At 51.4% G+C, this 18,483-nt stretch overlaps 1 protein-coding gene across 2 annotated transcripts; it reads left to right on the forward strand.

The window, feature by feature from the left end:
* The first annotated feature begins 63 nt into the window (after window positions 1-63).
* On the forward strand, window positions 64-13,096 carry MRRF (mitochondrial ribosome recycling factor). 2 transcript variants are annotated; one of them, XM_033077521.2, is made up of 7 exons: window positions 64-142; window positions 1,004-1,198; window positions 1,445-1,600; window positions 2,823-2,941; window positions 5,661-5,752; window positions 11,013-11,172; window positions 12,609-13,096. In XM_033077521.2, exons 1-7 carry the CDS (start codon window positions 109-111, stop codon window positions 12,684-12,686), a joined length of 834 nt encoding a protein of 277 aa, XP_032933412.1. In that variant the 5' UTR covers window positions 64-108; the 3' UTR covers window positions 12,687-13,096. The 2 variants fall into 2 exon arrangements, with proteins under 2 accessions (XP_032933412.1, XP_032933413.1); XM_033077522.2 differs by lacking the exon at window positions 64-142 and adding an exon at window positions 194-276.
* Window positions 13,097-18,483: the final 5,387 nt, after the last annotated feature.

Consider the following 18,483-nt stretch of genomic DNA (forward strand, 5'->3'; position numbering starts at 1 on the left):
GGCGGCCCGGGCCGCTCTCAGTCCCGGGGGGCCGCGGCCGCTCCGTCCCCGCGCAGGCCTCGCCCCGCCCTTGGCGCCGCTCAGTGACGTCACGCGGCGGCGCGGCCGATGACGCTACTGGGACGCGCGGGGCTGCGCGACGGTGAGCGAGGCGGTGGCGCCCGCCCTCCTCCGCCTTCCCTCCCCTCCCCTTCGCCGGCCCCAGCCCCGCTCCCTGCTCCTGATTCCCGATCGCCGATCCCCGCTCCTCGGCCCGGCTTCTCACGGGGCACCGGGGCCAGCGGGCCGGGGCGTCCTGAGCAGCGGGAGCGGCGTGGGCGGGGCTGGACGCGAGGCGGGGCCAGGCGGGGCGGGCCCGGAGTGGGCGGGGCCTGAATGGGTGGGGCCGGGAGGGGCGGGGCATGGATGGGTGGGGCGTGGAGGGGCGGGGCCTGCGCGCACCTGAGCGGGACCGGGGACATCGGGGGACCGGCACCGGCACCGGGGAGAAGGGGAAGGGCAGGGCAGGGGGTCGGGTGCCCCCGGCTCACGGAGGGCCGGTTCCCCCGGTGGTCTCTCCCCGCTGCCCGCGCCGTCGGCTCCGCGGGGACCGAGTCCCGTCTGTGCTGCCGCAGCTCTGACCCGCAGCTGCTGAAACTCCCCGGAGCCTCGAACGGCGCAGGCTGGAATAAAGTCTGTGAATGTGGGGGTGTCAGAGCTCGTGAGACAGAAATGAAGGTTTCAGCCCAGCTGATGTGTGCAGCCAGTACCGGGCTGAGCTGTTCCGGCTCAGCAGCCGTGGGGTTGGTGTCAGAGGCACATCTGGACAGATGTGCAAAGGCCACGCGGATACCGTGGGCACGGCTGGCAGCCCCGAGCCCTTCTCACTGTCTGTGCCCGGTGGTCACTGCGGATCCCCAGAGCTGCTGCCCACATCACTGAGCTGTCACCTGGCCCCCACAGCCGCCACTAAGAGCCGAATGTGGTTTCAGCACGCCAAGCTGCCCACCTTTCTCTCCTGCAGGACCAGAGAGGAGTGTGAGAATGGCTCTGGCGCTGAGGTGCCTCCGTCCTCTCCCGTCCCTGCTGCACCGTTCCTCCCTTGCCGTGGCCAGGGGGCTGCCCCAGGCTCCCCGCGGCTGCCCAGCCCCGCTCCTGGAGGGCTGCAGCCAGTGTGTCCAGCACATGCTGCTGAGCAGACAGCTGGCTACCAAAAAAGGTAAAAATGGAAGCTTTTTCATGGTTTTACACTCAATATTTAAATATTATTTTTTATATTTATTGATTTTGGCTGATTTGCTTAAGTAATGAGCTCTTTGCTCATTAAAAAATACAGTTACTTTGGTTTTACTTCAGTTTATCTTAGACTCAATTCTAAATCTGACCAGGACTTTAATATCTTTTTTCTGCTTTCTAATTAGCTAGTCAGAAATAGAAACAATTTTTTTTTTTGTGTAATCTGCAGCTAAAGGTAAAGGGCAGAGTCAAGCAAAAGTGAATATCAATGCTGCCCTAGTTGAGGATATTATCAACTTGGAGGAAACCAGTGAAGATATGCAGGCAGTGATAGAAGCTCTGAAAGAAGATTTCAGCAGAAATCTCAATGTTAGAACCTCACCAGGTTGGTAACTCCCTTGTGTGATGCCCTGTAGCCTTATAAGTAAGGATACAAATCCTAGTGATGGACAACTCAGATTTTTTCAAAATCAATGTTCTTTTCCTGGAGTTATCCAATTCCTACAGCCCTGACATCCCCAGCTAGAGGCTTTGTTCACCTTGAGCTTGACCAGGAAGGATCCATTTTTGTTAATAGCTTCCTGGAAATAGCTTTTTTAAGTGGGAGATGTCAAAAGTGTCTAACTGAACTGCTTGCAGATGTGATGGAGAAGCAGGTTGTCAGCTAATGGTGCAGTAGGGCAGGAAAAATCCAATTGCCATTAAATTAGCCTTTTGGAAATTGCCATTGGGGTGGTGTCTGGCATATGCAAACTTTTTTTCTGCTGTGCATCTTTGTGGGTAGTAACTTGTACAAGCCTCACTCACTCCATGGATTTTGTGTTTTTGGAAGAAATGTGAATATGTTTGACTAAGCTACAGTTACTGTAACACTGTGAACATACGCACTTGTAAGCGTATCAAGTTTCAGGGATAAAATTTAACATTAAACAATGACCAAATCTGAATCATTCACCACCCCAGCTCTGGCAGGGGCACTTCTGTCTTTAATGGAGCTGGACAGCGTAGCTCAGCCTCTTAACTCTTTCATTTAACCATAGGGTTTTTTTTTTTAATTGCACTGATAAAGTACCTCCTGTCCCATGTGCCTTTTGGCCTGTTAACATTTTGCAGCAGAAAGGAGAGAGCAGATTAAGAGCAGCTCAGGGAGAAACTGAATACTTTAAATTAAGCAGTGTACAACACCCCTCTGGGGGCCTGGAAATAAAAAAAAAAAGAGGGTTTTAAGAGAGCACTGCTAAGTTAAAGACAGTATTTTTATAGCAACATTTTGATTTTCTTTAAGTTGTAAGAATTAAAAAAAAAAACATTTCCCTTTAATTCTTAACAATCCTGCTTAGTTTTCCTATTCTAGTAGCAAAAACAAACACGAGTTTTGTTTTCATGTTTTTGTGCTTTAGAGCAGCTTTGAAATATTTAACTGGTGAATACACAGGGGATGCCTGAACACAAACAGCACCTGAAGTCTGAATAAACACCATTTTTTCCTTTGTAACCTCTGGATTTTGCATGGCAGAGGGGAAGTGGGACAATGTGCACACGTTTCTCTTTAGCATCACTGCACACTGTTTTATCACACTGAAGCTCCCTTGTTTGGTTCTTTTGAGGGGCCCTGGATCACATAACTGTGATGACAAAAGATGGGAAGTTTCCGCTGAACCAGCTGGGGCAGATCTCACAGAAGTCACCGCAGCTCATGATAGTGAACATGACCAATTTCCCAGAGGTGAGGACACATGGGGAGGGGAGATAATTGCCAAAGGAGCAAACAGGTTGATGCTGAGCACAGGAGCATTTAGGCAAAATCAGTCAAACGTGGCAGGGTTCAGGCTCGGGCTGGGCTGTGTCACTTTGAGCTGACACAGAACAGAAGGGACATTTGCTGCTGACAGCAACTCCCCAGCTCCCCAGAGCAGCTCACCTGCAGCAGCACAGGGTCAGAGGAGAGTCACTGAGTGCTGTGGTGGCTCTCAGGGCTCTATCCAAGGAGTGCCATGGTTATAGAGGTTTGCTTTCCCCTCAGCTGGATCTGCAAAACAGCATGGAGCATCATGGACCAGGTGCCTGGATTCACTGTGCCCTTCCAGCCCTCCCATTTCCCATGCATTTATGAGAAGTCTGAGCACACACACACACTCTCACCTGAACTGCACACAGCTGCAGTGCTGTATCAGCTCTGTTGTATTCATTTCAATTCCTTGTCAAGACGTGGCCATGCACAAAACCAGACGTGTAGTTGGAATTTGTGCTGGGGACTTCATCAGACACCTCTGAAACTTGCTTCTGTGTTACCAGGGCTGGTGATACCCCTGAGAGTTCATGAGAAGCTGCTGATGGAGCCTATGACCTTCTGAACAGCTTCCCTGGTGGGACTGAGCTGGCTGGTGCTAAGTGCTGACACAGAGCTCGACCTGGGCACTGCTGAGCTTGGCCAGCTCCTCCCTTGGCAGCACCTCCAGGTCAGAACCCAAATTAGAGACTCTGGCTTGCCTTCTGTGAGAGATAAGTTCTTTTAATTTTCTGCAGGAGCCTTAGACCTGCCCCTGAACGAGGCAGCAAATCCAAACCCAGCTCAGGATTGAGCCCTTGTGGTGCCCTGCAGCAGAGCCAGGCACAGGGGAGCAGGAGTGAGCAAGGTTAACAATTCATCCTGCTCCAGGGCTGGAGCTTTGCCAGGCCTTATCTCTATTTATTTTGCAAAGGCTTTCCCCGATTAATTAAGTCAGCAAGGCCTCAGAGGAGGTCAGTGTAAGGCACTTGATGCCTAAGTGTTCCTCAGAGTGTATCCCATGTGTACAAAGGCTCTGAAGAACAGAGGCCCCTCATCAGCAAGGTCCTGTGGAGTGTCAGTGCTGAGAGGGCCAGGGAAGTCCCTCCATGGCTTGTCCCATGTCCAGGCAGGAGCTCAGGCTGAGAAATGAGCATGTGAGAAATTAAACATCCTCTAGATATCATTGCCTACATTTGCTTTCTAAGCCAAAACACCACTTGTCACTTGAACCATCTCTCACTACAGTTGCTTTATACCCTTACCTGTTTTGTGATAGATTGAACTAAAACCTTTAGAGACATGAGCACTTGATGTCATTATTTACAGCACACAGTCAGTAGTTCATGATACTGAGAAGCAAATAAAATTGCCTGAAGAGTCTGAGAAATAAAATAATCATAGAAAAGGACTTGCAGAGCCAAAGTCTGTCTTCCCAAGAGTCATAAAACCAAACAACATTATATTTTAAAATACAGGTGGTTTTTTTTGCAGGCTACAAGAGGATGGAGGTAATATTACAATATTTTCCCTTGTCTCATTATTTTCCTCTTCTTCTATCTCCTCCAATATCTATGTTAAACAACACAGTTTTTACTGAGTATTTCTTTCCTGCAGAACAGGCGCTGTCCATGGAATAACACATTGACATTCCTAATGTGCTGAGATCATTTTGGTTGCATTTTCTCTGCCCTTGTAGTTTCAGGGGACAGCAGTTGTCTCCTACAGAAAACCAGCAGAGCATTCATCTCATTCAGTGATGTAAGACATTAGGGACCTGAACAGATCTGCAGAGCTTTAGTTTGTCCCTCAGTTGGCAAAAGCTGAGCTTTATAAATACAATCTGAGCTACATAAATACTGCAGCAGCTAAAGTTAATGATGGCAAAGAGTATCAGAAATAGCATCTTGCCTGGTAAGAAACGTGAGTGCCACCAGAAAAAAGACTCCAGAGTCAAGAATGAAGTGACCTGGCAGAGCCCTGGGGGTGTTCTTGGCCAAACTTTGCTTTAACCCCAAAGCCTGGCACTCTGTAGAGGTGCTGGGGTGAAGCCTTTTAATCACCTTGCAGTCACCAAGCAAACCTGCCACCCCACCTAAGCACAGCAGAGTGTCAGCCAGCAGCAGGGCCGTTTTGAGAAGTTAATCCTCAGTAATAAGTGTAAAATAAACAGAACTGGGCATGAACACTGCTCAGCCATCTGCTGCTGCCCTGCTGTCCTGTGGTCAGGCTGTAGTGCTGAAGTGGTTAAGTTCGTTAAGGTTTCAAAATTGGCACTGGGTGATTTCTAGGGGGAAACATTCAACTGGAATTTTTAAATGCTCAGAATCTTTCATCTCCTTTGCCACAGTCAGGGCCTGCCTTGGGAATTTATTGCGGTTTCACTCTGCGTTGCCTCAAACCATTCAAATAGTTTCAAAGAAGCGAAGCAGTTTTCTTTTGTTGTTGCTTCCCTTCCCCTCTCCTCCCTCCGTGCCCCCTACCCCAATAGGAGCGGCCGTAGTTTCCCATTCGGTTTGATCAAAGCTCTCTGCACCAATGTAACTTCCTGATCTTACTGGTAACAGAAGTAAATGTTTCCATGTTCCATGGAGATGGATTGCCAACTATTGACAGAGTTCTGGCATATGGCAATGATTATTTCCTAATTCCCTTTACCTTTTGATCTGTTTTACAGAGCACAGCTGCAGCTGCCAAGGCTATAAGGGAGAGTGGCATGAACCTGAACCCAGAGGTGGACGGGACGGTGATTCGGGTGCCAGTTCCCAAGTGAGTGTCCATGCCCAAGCTCATCAGCATGGCAGGATAACACAGAGCACTGCTGTGAGTGCCCTTCAGAGGGTGAACATGCAGGATTGCTGTATGTCCCCCTGCAGCTGCTTTCCAAAGAGCTGCAGTTCGGGTTCGGCAAAAAATCGGAGCCCTTAGAAGCGTCTTGTGAAACCTCTTTGTTGTGTCTGAGCTCTAAGTCACCACATCTTGCCATCTGATGATTTGTCTAATTTTTCATCTTCCCTCTGCAGAGAAAGCTTGGTCCTAGCTGGCTGCAGCACTTTGAAAGAGAGAGCCAAAGGCTTTTGAAACTGTATTGCTTTAATTCAGGGGCTGATTCTTTTCTGCCCTGCTCTAAATTCCTGGAATTACACCAGCACAGAACAGCAGTGTTGAGCCAGTATAATTGGGGGAGAGTAGCACCTTGCTGCAGAGAGCACTGAAAGGAACTGATGAAAGTGAGAGGAAGGAAATGTATAGTTTTGACAGAAAAATCTGCTCACTCTTTTGTGTAATACACAGTGTGTAACTGGTGGCTGTATGGAAAATTTGGTCTGGGGCCCTCACCCAACACAAGCATCTCCCAGGCCTTGGACAAGGCAGGAGGTGCTGCTGCATCCATGCTTCCGTTTGGATGAGAAGTGATCCTGGCCCTGCCTGGAATGGGGCTCCACTCTCATGGAATCAGAGACCTCCCAGCAGCTCCACCAGAGCCTGGCACAGGGCTGGGGGGCACAAGGAAAATTCCTGAGTTCCTGTGGGTGCTCACACCTTGTGGAGCATCTGAATACCCTGGGCTGGTGTGGCTGAGCATCGTTTCACACCATGGTAAAGACAAACAGTTCCCACACAGGACATGCATAAACCCCCTGCACATGCACTGCCGTGCACAAGCAGGTGACTTCCTGGCAAAGATGAACCTGGTATTTCTTGTGCTGCAAATCTCCTTTAAAAATTCTGTGGAATTTTACCCAGCATTTTGATCAGAGAAGTCTAATTGCAGCTTTCCGTTGCTGTCGGTGAGAGGGAATGACATTATCATTCTATTTGCTGATTTTCCTTCCCTGTGCTCCCTGCCCTTCCCCCATTCCTCAGGAGAGGAGGCAGAGGAGGAGGAGGAGGAGGAGGGCACCATTATCTTTGTAATTGCTGAGGCTCCCGGGTTGCTGCACAGTGGTTTGATTGTTAATGGGCACTTGGGTCATCCTTGAATACGAATTGCAGGGGAGGAAACTCCAAAACTGCAAATCCCAAGCTTTACCAAAATACGGTGTTTTTAAACAAATCTGTATGGTCTGTCACTATCTTGGGTGGTGCTGCAGAGGGAAAACAAGGCTTCTCTTCCCAGGGAAGCTCTGCCTGTGCTCCTGTGTTCCTCTCCTGTGGCAGAGTTGCAGCTCTTGGTCCCTTCCTGGCTGCTTGGGAGCCTGGGAAGTCCTGAGCTCAGGATTTTGGTTTGGGAGTTGTGCCCTGTGGGTCTGCCCTCACGACACCTCCAGTCCCTTTTGCTCTCTAGCTCCATGTCTGGGACTGTGGAAGTTTCATCCACTTACCAAAAAGACAAACAGTTCCAGCCTTTTAAAACCCCTAATGAAAAAGGTAGGGCAGAAATAATTATATCTCTCATTTACTTTAAATTTTTTTTTTAAAGTTTTGCATTATTTCCAGCAGTTCATGAAAGAATATATGACAGACAGATGCAGTGAAATTGCAGAATTACGTCAGGTGGGCAAAATTAGCAACAAATCAGAAATGAAGAGACAATATTAATTTTGGTTCTGTCATGAAGGGAGGCACAGTAAAAATAAAACCAAATCCAGATTGTCCTTACCTGTTATTATAACCACTCTTTAGTCTGACCTGTCAGCTGGACACACACATGTCATATTTTGCTTTGTGCAGGTCCAGCTGTGCTCCAGAGTGTTTCAACAGAGCATTTAAAAATGGAGTTTGCTTTTCAGTATTTATTCCATCAATTTAGTTTTTGCAATGCAGTTTTAGCAGAAAAAATACACTCGTGTGGTTGGTGTTTACTTCTGCTGCCTGCCAGGATCCCTCTGCTCCCCAAGGCATTCTCCTGTTTGTGTGGATAGCACTGCATAGCCAATATTTATTTGTATAAAAAGTAGCCTCTGAGGGTTTAAAAATAAAAATTAAAAAAAAAAAGAAAGAAAGAAAACCATCCATGGGAACATTTGTATTGGTTGATCTCTTGGCCGAATTTGACCTGACCTTGTGTCTTTTATGGTATTGCCTCATTTTTAGATTCATCTTTTTTGGACCTATTGTGTTATACTAGATATTGTTTGTAAATCAGTAATATTTTTACACATGCTTTACTGAAAGCCAGATGACTCATTTGAAAGTTTAATGACTCATTGTGAGCCTTTTTTTCCCTTTGCCCTTTAAGAAATAAGCAAAGATATCTACTATGGGGGAAAAGGACCAAAAAAATGTCACTTGAAAACACCCCAAAGCTGTTCTGAGCTGCTCCTGCTCATCATCAGGAGCCTCTCACTTGCTTTTTATTGAGCAATAAATGTTGCACCCTGTGTTTATCTGCAATTATGAATGCAGAGTGTTTGGTTTAGCCTGCTTTCCTTTAACTGATTCCTCTCCTTCACAGGAAATTCCTGGTGTTGGAGGTACAGAAATGGCTCTTACCCAGAGAATTGTCTTGGGGCTCTGAGGGTCTGCTCTGCCACACACAGGGGTGGGACATGGAGTGTGCTTAAACCCCTGGGGCTGGGGGAGGCAGAAAAAAAAGATGTGACCCCCCCACAACGTGTCACTCACCAGGCCCTGCCCCGGTCCAGGCAGGACAGGCTGTCCCTGGGGAATGGCAGGGACTGACCCTGCTGCTCCATGGCCTGCAGGGGAGGGCAGCTGGGTGGGACCTTGTCCTCATTCCCCATCTGACCCGCTTTCCCCAAGTTCACTTCACACTTCTTTTTGCCTTTAAGAGAGGGTAGGGACAATGGTTACTAGACAGAAAAGAAAACATACCTATGGACAGCTTAAAAGTCCCAGATCTCAGAGCAGGATTAGAGCAACTGTCCTTAGAAACCTCGGGCCTGGCTTGTGTTGATGGATTCCTTAACCAGAAACAGCATCTGCTTGGAAAAGTGTTCGTTTCTGGCATTACTGGTAGCATTGCTGAGAATTTACACACAGTCTGGCTGGAACATAAAACCCGCTGAGAAACTCCCCGGCACTGCGCGGTGATAAAAAGAAATTGGTGTTAATAAAGACAGACAAGGAGGCATGAAAGCTGTGACCCAGTGCCAAGAAGCAGAGGAAATCTGGCAGTGCTGCATAAACAAAAACATTTCCTTCAAGGCTCGGCAGCCCCAGGCAGACGAGCGATACCCTCGGCGCAGCTCGAAGCGCCAAGCTCGGGCTCCCACAGCTGAGCAGCTCCCTCCCACCCAGCAGGAGATGGGAGAGATTCCCAGCTCCCTCCTGCAGGCTGAGCAGCCAGCAGTGACCCCCTGCTTCCCCCCCAAAAGCTGCCTGAGAACGTGACCTCACACAGACCTGTGAGCTGGCCTTGGGGGTTCCAGATGTGCTGCAGGGCTCTGGCTGGGGTGGGTGGATGTGAGAAGCCCCAGAGGCATCAGTGTTGGGATGCAGGGGAACCACGAGGATCCCTGCTCCCTCCTAGGCAGGCATTTGGGCCAGGCTCAAGCCTGTGCTGACCAGAAGCCTCCTGCCACATGTGATGAGTTAGGCTGGATCTCAGGGAAAGGTGGGGCACAGCCCCAGGGCTGCCAGAGCTCCAGGAGTATTTGGACAACACTCTCAGGCACTGGGTGGGATTTTGAGGTTGTCCTGTGCAGGGCCAGGAGTTGGACTCTTCCAGCTCAGGGTATTCTGAGATTCCGTGTGACATTCCCTGGCCAGCTCCCTGCACAGTCCCTCAGCAGGAAGGGACAGGCTGGGGTGCCCTGGGTGCCAGCTTTCCTGGCCATCCCGATTTCCTGTAAATACTGACTGCTTCTGGGAAACCTCTTGCCTGTGAAATGGGGCTGGCTGCCAGAGACCTGGCTGTGGGGATGTGCTGAGGGTCCAACTGTGTCCCCAGAGCCCCCCATGACCCACACCCACTGTGGGGCAGAGCCCAGGGACTCTCACCCCACATCTCCTGAGCTCTCTCTGGAAAGAGTCCTGGCCCCAGGGTTTTGGTGACCCAGGCTGCTGCAGGCAATTTCTAAATACTCCTGTGAAATGTTTATTTTGCAGCATCACCCCCACGCATTCTGCCGCTAGCAAGTCCCAGGGAGTGCACTGGGCTTTTTCCTTCTCCAGGCAGTCTGGAAACTCCAAGAGCTATGAGAATAATTAAAATATTGTTGTTAAGCACTAACAGTTGACAGTGATCAGCTGTAGGTGAGCATGACCCAAGCTGAGGGGACACATCAGCCATTCCTGAGCCTTTTTGATGGCCATCACCAGTTTGGGATAGAAAGTTGAACAATTTTTTGTGACACCACAGCAGTAACTGGCCCCACATCAGGGGAAGGTTCACTGGAAGCTGTCCTGGGCTGAGTTACCTGTGGCTTAGTATGTCCAGCAGCATCCTCTTGTCAGCCCAGGTGTTGATATCATCTTGGTGGGAAATCCTGGTCATGGTGAGCTGGAACAAGATTGAGTGGAAGATAAGTTCCCTGGCTTCCAGGTACATAATCCAGGCTCTTCAGCTGCAGGGAGGCAAATCCAAGTTTCAGGAGCAGACGTTTCCTCCTGGCTTTGCAGTTTGGTGCTTTTTAGGATGACACTTTTCAGTTCCATCTTTCAAGTCTCGAGCTGGATTTTTCCTCTTTCCCACACATGCTTTGGCAGCAGGAAGTAAGGAAAGTCTGAACATTTCAAGATGACTTTCAGGCACTGCAGCAACAACTATAAAGCAAGATTCAGTCCAAGATCTCCAGCTTAGGGCTGAGCTGGAAATTTTCCATTCTAGGCTCAAGACTTGCTTCCCTGGGATGCTGTGCAGAGCTGGCAGATTTTCTCAGGTGGACCAAAGCAGAATAAAAACGTGCCCTGAGCTGTTCAGTCCCTCTGCTCTGAGGCACAATGTCTCCACACAGAGCCAGCTCCATCTAAACCCAGCAGCTTTTGTGTGTCCCTGGGCAGGACAGCACCAGTTGGAGAGGATCACTCATTTACCCAGAATCCTTCACAGAAAATAAATCTGGCTGTGCTACACATGACACTGCTTTTCCTTTCTGTGTTTTTCCTCTCCTCTCTCCCCTAGGGTCACGAGAGAGCACAGGGAGAGCCTGGCCAAGCTGGCCAAGCAGTCCACCAACAAGTCCAAAGAGGCCCTGAGAAAGGTGAGAAGCAAAAGCATCGCCCAAGTAAAGAAGTTCAAGAACAAAGTGTCAGAAGATACTATCTGGCTGCTAGAAAAGCAGGTATTCTTTCTTTCCTTCTGCCATATCATGGTGTCCCACAGCTCAGTGGTTTGTCCCAGCCTTTGCTGGCAAATCCTCAGCGCTGAGAATCCAGCAGGGCAAGGGACAGCCCTGGGCTGAAGTTTTGGAGCTGGCAATGACATTTGTATTTGCTTTTTCTTTGTGAGATTTGGGGCTTCAATCTCAAAACCAGATTTAGGATATGGACCACTGTAAGCTGACACAGGGAAAAAGAATTCCCCAAAAGCCTTTGTACTACAGGGGATTGTTGCACAAACCAGCAGAATTTAGGGAGTGAAACAATCCATGACCATGGCTGTACCACCACTCACGCTGTGCCTGGCCACTGCAAATGTGTTAATGAGCATTGCTCCAGTTGTTATTAATGAAAAGGCTTCAAGATTATCTCTGCTCAGAGTTTTTGGCTCCAATTCAGGAAAATACTTAAGCACATGCCTAATTCCCTAAGAGCAGATGTCACTAAAGTCAATTACTTGGGCATAAACTCAGGCACAAGCCTAAGTGTTCTGCTGAATTGATGCCTCTGAAGGCAGGCCATTACTTCTTAGCTGTTTGTTTATTAGCAGCTAAAGTTAAATACATTGCAAATGCTCTGGGACAGTTCTCTGTGTGCTCACAAAAATAAACATCGATATACAGAGCGTTTGTGCAAGCAGGAAAAATGGCCATGCCATTGTAACCGAATCCTGTCGGGAAGCAGCTCTCCCAGAGCACACAGATGGTTTTCTGCACTGGCAGAGGTAACATCTCCACTGGAATTTTTTTCTTGTACCCAAATTTTTCATTATGAGCAAAGGTCGTTGTCAGACCTTGCAGACAAGCAAATCTTAATCCTGTGAAACCAGTGCATAACACACTGTGTGCTCCAGTCTTTACCCGCCTGCACGTTTTCATCCCTTCTGCACTCTGACCACGTCCATCTCTTGTTACCAAGAGAGCTGATCCCTGGGCAGGGCTTGAGCAATCACCATTTAATTTCTTTTTACAAGAAATAAACAGATCATTATGTGATGTGTGAATTCCTGGGATGGGCACAGGACATTACCTGTGTGTTCCTGTAGTGCTGCTGGAGGTGACAGCCCCTCTTCCCTGCCAGCACCAGCAGGTCTCTGTCTCTGCCCTGAGTCCCCCTGTTAAACCTGAGCAAGCCCCTTGTGCAGCTCAGCCAGGAGTTTGTGTGGGCACCTCTTTTCAGAGCCTTTGACCAGTCCCTGCTCTCACAGTCCGGGTGCCACGCTGGCACAGATTCCCTGAGGGCTGGTGGGAACCCCCAGGATGAGCCAGTTATTGCCCCAGCACTACTGGGTTTTTATTGGCACTTCAAGCTTTGTTCCAGAGGGTGATTTGGTCACTCCTTTCCCTTTAAACTGGGGCATCACCTTTCACAGAACTCTGATTTCACTGTCTTGCCACAGATCCAGCAAATGGCAGATGAGGCTGCCGTGGAGATGGACAAGCTGCTGGCAGCAAAGACCAAGGAGCTGCTTGGATAAACAGCAACCCCATGGCCACACTCCCCCTGGAGCAGGAATGGACTGGCACACACCCCAGCAGCCTCAGGGATGGGCAGGGGCAGCTCTGAGCCTTGGCTGCTCCCACTGCCTGCCTTGGGCTGTGCTGGAGGGAGGGGGGAGCTCTCCTTGCTGTCTTTTACCCAGGTGGGTACAGAACTGGATGAACTGAGATCAAAAATAAAATATCAGGAAGAACTGGAGACTGCTGGAGGCTCAGAGGAAGGACTGCCCTGCTCAGTTTGTGCCCCATCTTTGCCCTGCACCATCAGCCCCCTTGAGCCAGGACCACCCACGAGAGGAACCTGCCTGTCCTGCTGCAAACCTCAGCATTTATTTTTGCTTGAAATAAAGCCAAAATGAGGTGTGGAGCAGCAGCCTCACAACAACCAGGTCCTGCTTGGTGTGTTCCCTTGACTTCATGTGTTCCAAAGCCAGCATTTGCCCCATGCCATGGCTGGCAGCTGCCAGCAGAGAGGGAAGGGATGAGGGAGCTCAGCACAGGGTGGGCAGGGGCTCTGTGGGGAGAGAACTGAAACCAGTGCTGTCAGCACAGGTGCTTTAGCCAGGGCTGAGAAGACCTAAAGCCAGCACAGGAACTTGCCAAAAGCAGCATCTGCACTCTCCTTTACAGCAGTGAGTCTCTGGCACCACAGGTTTGGGTTTGGAGGAGGTACAAGCAGAGCAGGTCCTGAGCACATCCCAGAGCTCAGCCCCTCTCTGTGAGCAGGTACTTCCCGAGGGCAGCAGATGGCCTCGGCAGTGGCAGGAGCAGGAAGGTGGTGGCAGCCCCCCAGCCCTGCTCCCAAGGCATTTGGGTTCAAAGAGCACCAAGTGCTCTGCACTCCTTAAATAAACAACTCCCCAAAAGTTAGTTTGTGTGCCGCAGGGAGGGGGAGGAGGATGAAGGATTTGCTCTGCTAGGGCCCCACATGTCAACAATTTCTCTGCTTTGTGTATTTTGGCCAAAGCCCTTACCATGATAAATGAATAAAGGAAGATGGCGAGCCCAGGGCGGTTCCACAGCTCGGGAAATTGCTTTCAGCCGATTACTGGATTTCTTTTGACATTTATCAACTGGGCTTTTTTTCTTGCCATTGTTGCAGCCTCAGCATCCCCAGAGCAGCCTGGACTGGAAGGGTTTCCCTGATACCTGCCCAGGAGCAGCAGCTGAGAGTTCCACAAAACCAGGGCAGGTGGAGAACTGCTGCTGCTCACGGAGGCTTCTCCAGCCTCCTCCCATTCTCCAAGCCCTTGGGGTGCTGGCAGTGGAGCTGCAGGGGGTCATGCACACTGGGAATTGCCCAAATGTTAACCACTACACAAGGAATAAAACGTGGTAAAACTACCCTGGTGCTGGGCTGGGAGCCCATTTACCTGCATCCCCCTCATCCCTGGGCCCTGCATCAGCCAGGAGCAGCCACAGGGCCCACAGAAACTGCTCTCAGCCCTGGTACCACCAAAGCAGGGCAGGTAGGATGTAAATCTGGGCAGCTGTGCCCCCACTGTCCATCCTGCTCCCTGTGGGATAAGCACAAAAAACCAGCACAGCCTCAGCACCTCCCAGGCACACAGAACCACAGCAGAACCACCCAGGAAAAGAGAGGATGGGCACTCACCATCAGCTGGCTCACAGGGCAGCCCTGGAGAGGTCCCACTTTCCCTTTGCAGCACAAATCACCTGCTGCTCCACATCAGGCACTGCAGCACAAGGTCTGCCTGCTCCAAACACTCCTCCACTGGCACCAGCAGGAACCTCTCGGTTCCAGCCTGGATTGCACCCAGAGCTGATAAGAAGCTGCAGCTGATGCTGTTGGCGGGTTGGAAAGGAGCTCCAGCTGTGCCAAAGAATCCAGGAGGGGAAGGGACATGGGCCAGAAAGCAGCTGGGCTGCTTTAATGTGGGTTGGTGTCAGTGATGCCACATCAGCCAGCAAATCTTTTGGCCTGGGCAGGGCAGAGGGTGAGGGAGGGCCATGGCTGGACCCCCCTGTCCCCTGGGCTGCCCTCACAGGGACCCCTCTCTAACAGCACCTGTCACCCTGGGGCACTGGCAGCCCCCCTGGCAGGCACTGCTGTGACCTGGAGGGGTGGGGGTCCCCAGGGGGTCACACTCCCAACACCACAAATGCATCCCCATGCACATCCCTGCTCAGCACAGAGCTGTGCCCTGCCCAGGCTGCTCAAAGCCACTCTTAGCTCCCCCAGGATGTCCCAGTGCTCCGAGCAGCCGGACAAGAGCAGGGCACACACACCAGGCTCCTGCCAGCTCCTGGACCGAGCCCCGTGGCCACAGGGACGTGCAAAACGGAGGCAAAGGGAAGGAAAAACTCCAAGGAAGCTGGGAGCTCTCGACATAGTTAAAAAACAACATTGCTCTTCAAAATAGATGTGATTGCGCTCCTTGTGAGTCATCGAGCAGAGACACCAAGATTGCTTTGTGCCAGGGACGAGCCGGGCGCTGATTGTGGCGCCCAGATTTGTATCCAACAGACCCTGGATGGCATGTCAGAGTTTACAGCGCGCATACATTTTCAACAGTGAGCTTTGCAAAATGTATCAATGTAATCTCTGCCTCCTATATTCCGTGTTGATTAGACACGATTTCTGGCTGGATTTTCAGAAAGCTCAAGTGCTTTTTTAATCACTACAGAAGCTCATTATTGCTTTCCAGTGACTCTTATGTCCTTCACTTCTCCTTTCAGATTAGAGTCTATAGTCAGATGAATATTGGATGATTTCATTACATACAAATGCAATCAACAGTTTTGCATAAATTTCTCCTCTTTTCTTGAGTTTCAATTGACCTCAGCACCCGTGGAGGCAGGCGCAATACACATGTAAATGAGCTGGCGTTGCTGCAAAGACACGGATTCGAGAAACAAGATAAACTGTCAGATAATATTCAGGATTTTTAAGAGATCAAAAAATACTTCCTCCTTCAGCCCAGCCATAAAAATGGCACCTTCAGCTGCTGGGGAATTTGCTTTTGTTTTGCTCGTGTCTGGCTGTGGACAAAGACCAGGAGTGGCACCAGTGGCCAAGCAAGGGCTGAGCAGAGCTGGGCTGGCCAGCAGTGGTGTGGGGATGGGAGTGGGGTGTCCGTGGGGTCCAGCTGGTGGTGGCACAAGTCTCCTGCCACAGAGAAGCCACTGGTGGAGTCTTATGCCCCCAGCACACTGGGGAGTTGCCCATAAGCCCAGTGCCTGCTACAGAGCCAAGTTTGGTGGCTCTGCCAGTGGTGGTACCAATGGTGGCACTGCCATCCCCATTGCTGCCCTGGTGGGACCATCCCAAGAGGATGCTGAGTTCAGTCCCCTCGGAGCCCTGACCCCTCCTGGGCAATCCCAAGCACCAGCCCAGCAGTGGGGGCACATGCTGGGGAGCAGGGCTGGGCCAGGGGCTGCCCTCCTCACCCTGTGCTACCAGACACAGGGGAACCACACATTCCAAATATATTTAAGCTAACACTCCACACGAACAATCAGGGCTAATTTTAAAAAACTGTAATTAAAAATAAAGGACCTCTTGGTATGGAAGTCGGGGTAAACTGTCGGCAGTCACTTTGGATGTGAAGCCCTTACCTTTAAAAGAATCATTTTTGTGCTAATGTGAGCAATCCAGCACTCCCACACTCGCCTTCAGGGGGCCTGTGGGGAAAGAAACTCGTGGGTTTCTTTTGATACCTTTACTTGCTAATCTTCTTAACAGATTTTTAATTAATGGGAACAGAGCACTTTGCAGCCGTGAAATCTATTGGTGTAATTGCCTGGTGGATTAGTCCCATTAACCACACAAATTACCTGTCTCCAGGCCGCCAGCCCCACCGGGGAGCTCCCTGCGCTGGACACACTGAGCAGCCCCATTCTGAAGCAATTTTGATAAAATAAACTCTCTAATCAGGTAAATAATTCCATAAGGGAAATTGCTGCCTTCCCGCAGCCCCCCTCCAGCGGGACCTGGCTACTTTCAGGGGAATGCAACACGCCTCCAATTACAGACAAATCTCCAGCTCAGAGACCATTTGGGAGAAGCCCACGGCACACGGGACCCCCTCGAACCACAGCGGCTGAGGAATTAAGGCATTTAAGCTGTCAGCTGGAATCTGGCCCGGCCCCTGATTACCTGGGGGGACGTGCAGCATATTTAGGTTCGTGTCCGTTGTAATTTCCTGACCCCCAGCGTTGATCCCGAATGACTTGTGTCCGTGTCAGGCTCCTGCCCGCAGTCCCTCCGACACGTGGCCCCGGGCCCGGGGACACCGACCTTTGGGCAATTAAGGACATCCAGGCCAGTCTGAGCCTGGAAAAGGGGGAGCAACGTGCAGCCATCCCCAAGAGCCATGGGGTGAGCAGAGCCACCTGTACCCATTTCAGCGCCGTGTTTGGTGAGGCTGTGTGGCTGCACTAGCTGCCATCACCCCTTGGGAGGGACACCTGGGCCCTTCCCAGCCCTGTCCATGGATCTCTGTGTTCCAGTGGGATTTTGGACCTGAATCTGACAGAGACTCCCACAGCTGTCCTTTGCTCAGGGCCTGAGGTGGGGATGACCCCAGGGATGCCACAGGACGTGGGCACAGCAGGGTGCAGGGCACCCTCGTGCTGTCACACAGCCATCACAGCCCCAACACACTTCCCACTGCTTGGGAAGGGCTGCCCAGTGCTCAGGGCTCTGCCAACCCCTCAGCCAGGATGGCTCCAATCTGTACCAGCTGGGGCATCCCTCTGCCCCATGCCAGGGAGCAGGGTCCCTGTTGTGAACACATGCATGGGGACACTGAGAGGGAGTGGCAACAGTGACATGCTGGTGGGGATGGCCAGATGGTGAGGTGGCCTTCAACCATGCACTGAAGTGCTCGGGTGGTCAGTCCCAGTCTGGCCCCTGATCCGGGATGGAGGAGCCCAAAGTGCTGTTCTTCCCCTGTAACAGAAGGCTCAAATTCCCCCCTTGGTTGCCACTATCGCTTCTGGCACTGGGAGCAGAGGGTGATCGTGGGGCCACCCTGAGCAGGAGGCCGAGCAGGCCATGGCCAGGGCAGAGCTGGCCGGGAGGGTCGGAGCGCAGGAGCCGCCTCGCAGTGCAGGGCTGGGCTGGGCTGGGCTGGCCGGGGAACCCAACACCGCGGGTAATTGGCATCAGATGCTCCCTGACCTGCCGCATCCACCGGGAAGCTGGAAGCATTTATTTGTCTGAGCCGGCGGCTCTATCTGCGTGCGGGAGGCGTTGGCGGTGGCGGGGCTGGGCTCCGAGAGCCTAATGAGCCTGAGCTGAAGATGATGAATATGATTGCTGAAAGCGCTTTCCTGAGTCCTCCTTTCCTGGGGCTCAGGTTACGAGTTCCCAGACAGCCTGTCCAGCTCCGGCTTTTCAATTCTGATTTGTAGCCCCCCAAACTGTCTGTCAGCTCCCCATGCCGGAGGAAATGCTGGGTCCTCCGCTGCTGTGCCCGGCGGAGCTGGGAAGGGGCCGCCAGTCCCGTTCAGCCATCGGGGAGGGTTTTGTCCCCCCGGGCTGCCCCTGTGCCCACACAGCCCCCCTGAGCCCAGCCGGAGGGGAGCAGCCCTGAGCAATGTCCCGTGAGGGGTCTCCAGACACCAGCATCGGCTGTGCCACTCTTTCTGTGGCTTTTGGGGACCTTCCCCACGGGGACTTGCCACTGGTCACATCTTAACCTCACAGCAGAAAAATGTGGGGTTCGGCTTCCGTGTTCTCTGCCCATCCCCTGCAGCCCACGGTCCATGTGCCCCACAGAGAAGCTGCTCAGGGACGGACAAGGATGG

The sequence above is a fragment of the Catharus ustulatus genome, chromosome 21 (assembly GCF_009819885.2).
Source record: "Catharus ustulatus isolate bCatUst1 chromosome 21, bCatUst1.pri.v2, whole genome shotgun sequence".
Classification (NCBI taxonomy): domain Eukaryota; kingdom Metazoa; phylum Chordata; class Aves; order Passeriformes; family Turdidae; genus Catharus; species Catharus ustulatus.

Coding starts and splice junctions, on each gene's coding strand:
- MRRF (XM_033077521.2), top strand. CDS start 109: ATGACGCTACTGGGACGCGCGGGGCTGCGCGACG. Junction 2,942..5,660: donor ACATGACCAATTTCCCAGAG/GTGAGGACACAT, acceptor TCTGTTTTACAG/AGCACAGCTGCAGCTGCCAA. Junction 5,753..11,012: donor ATTCGGGTGCCAGTTCCCAA/GTGAGTGTCCAT, acceptor TCTCTCCCCTAG/GGTCACGAGAGAGCACAGGG.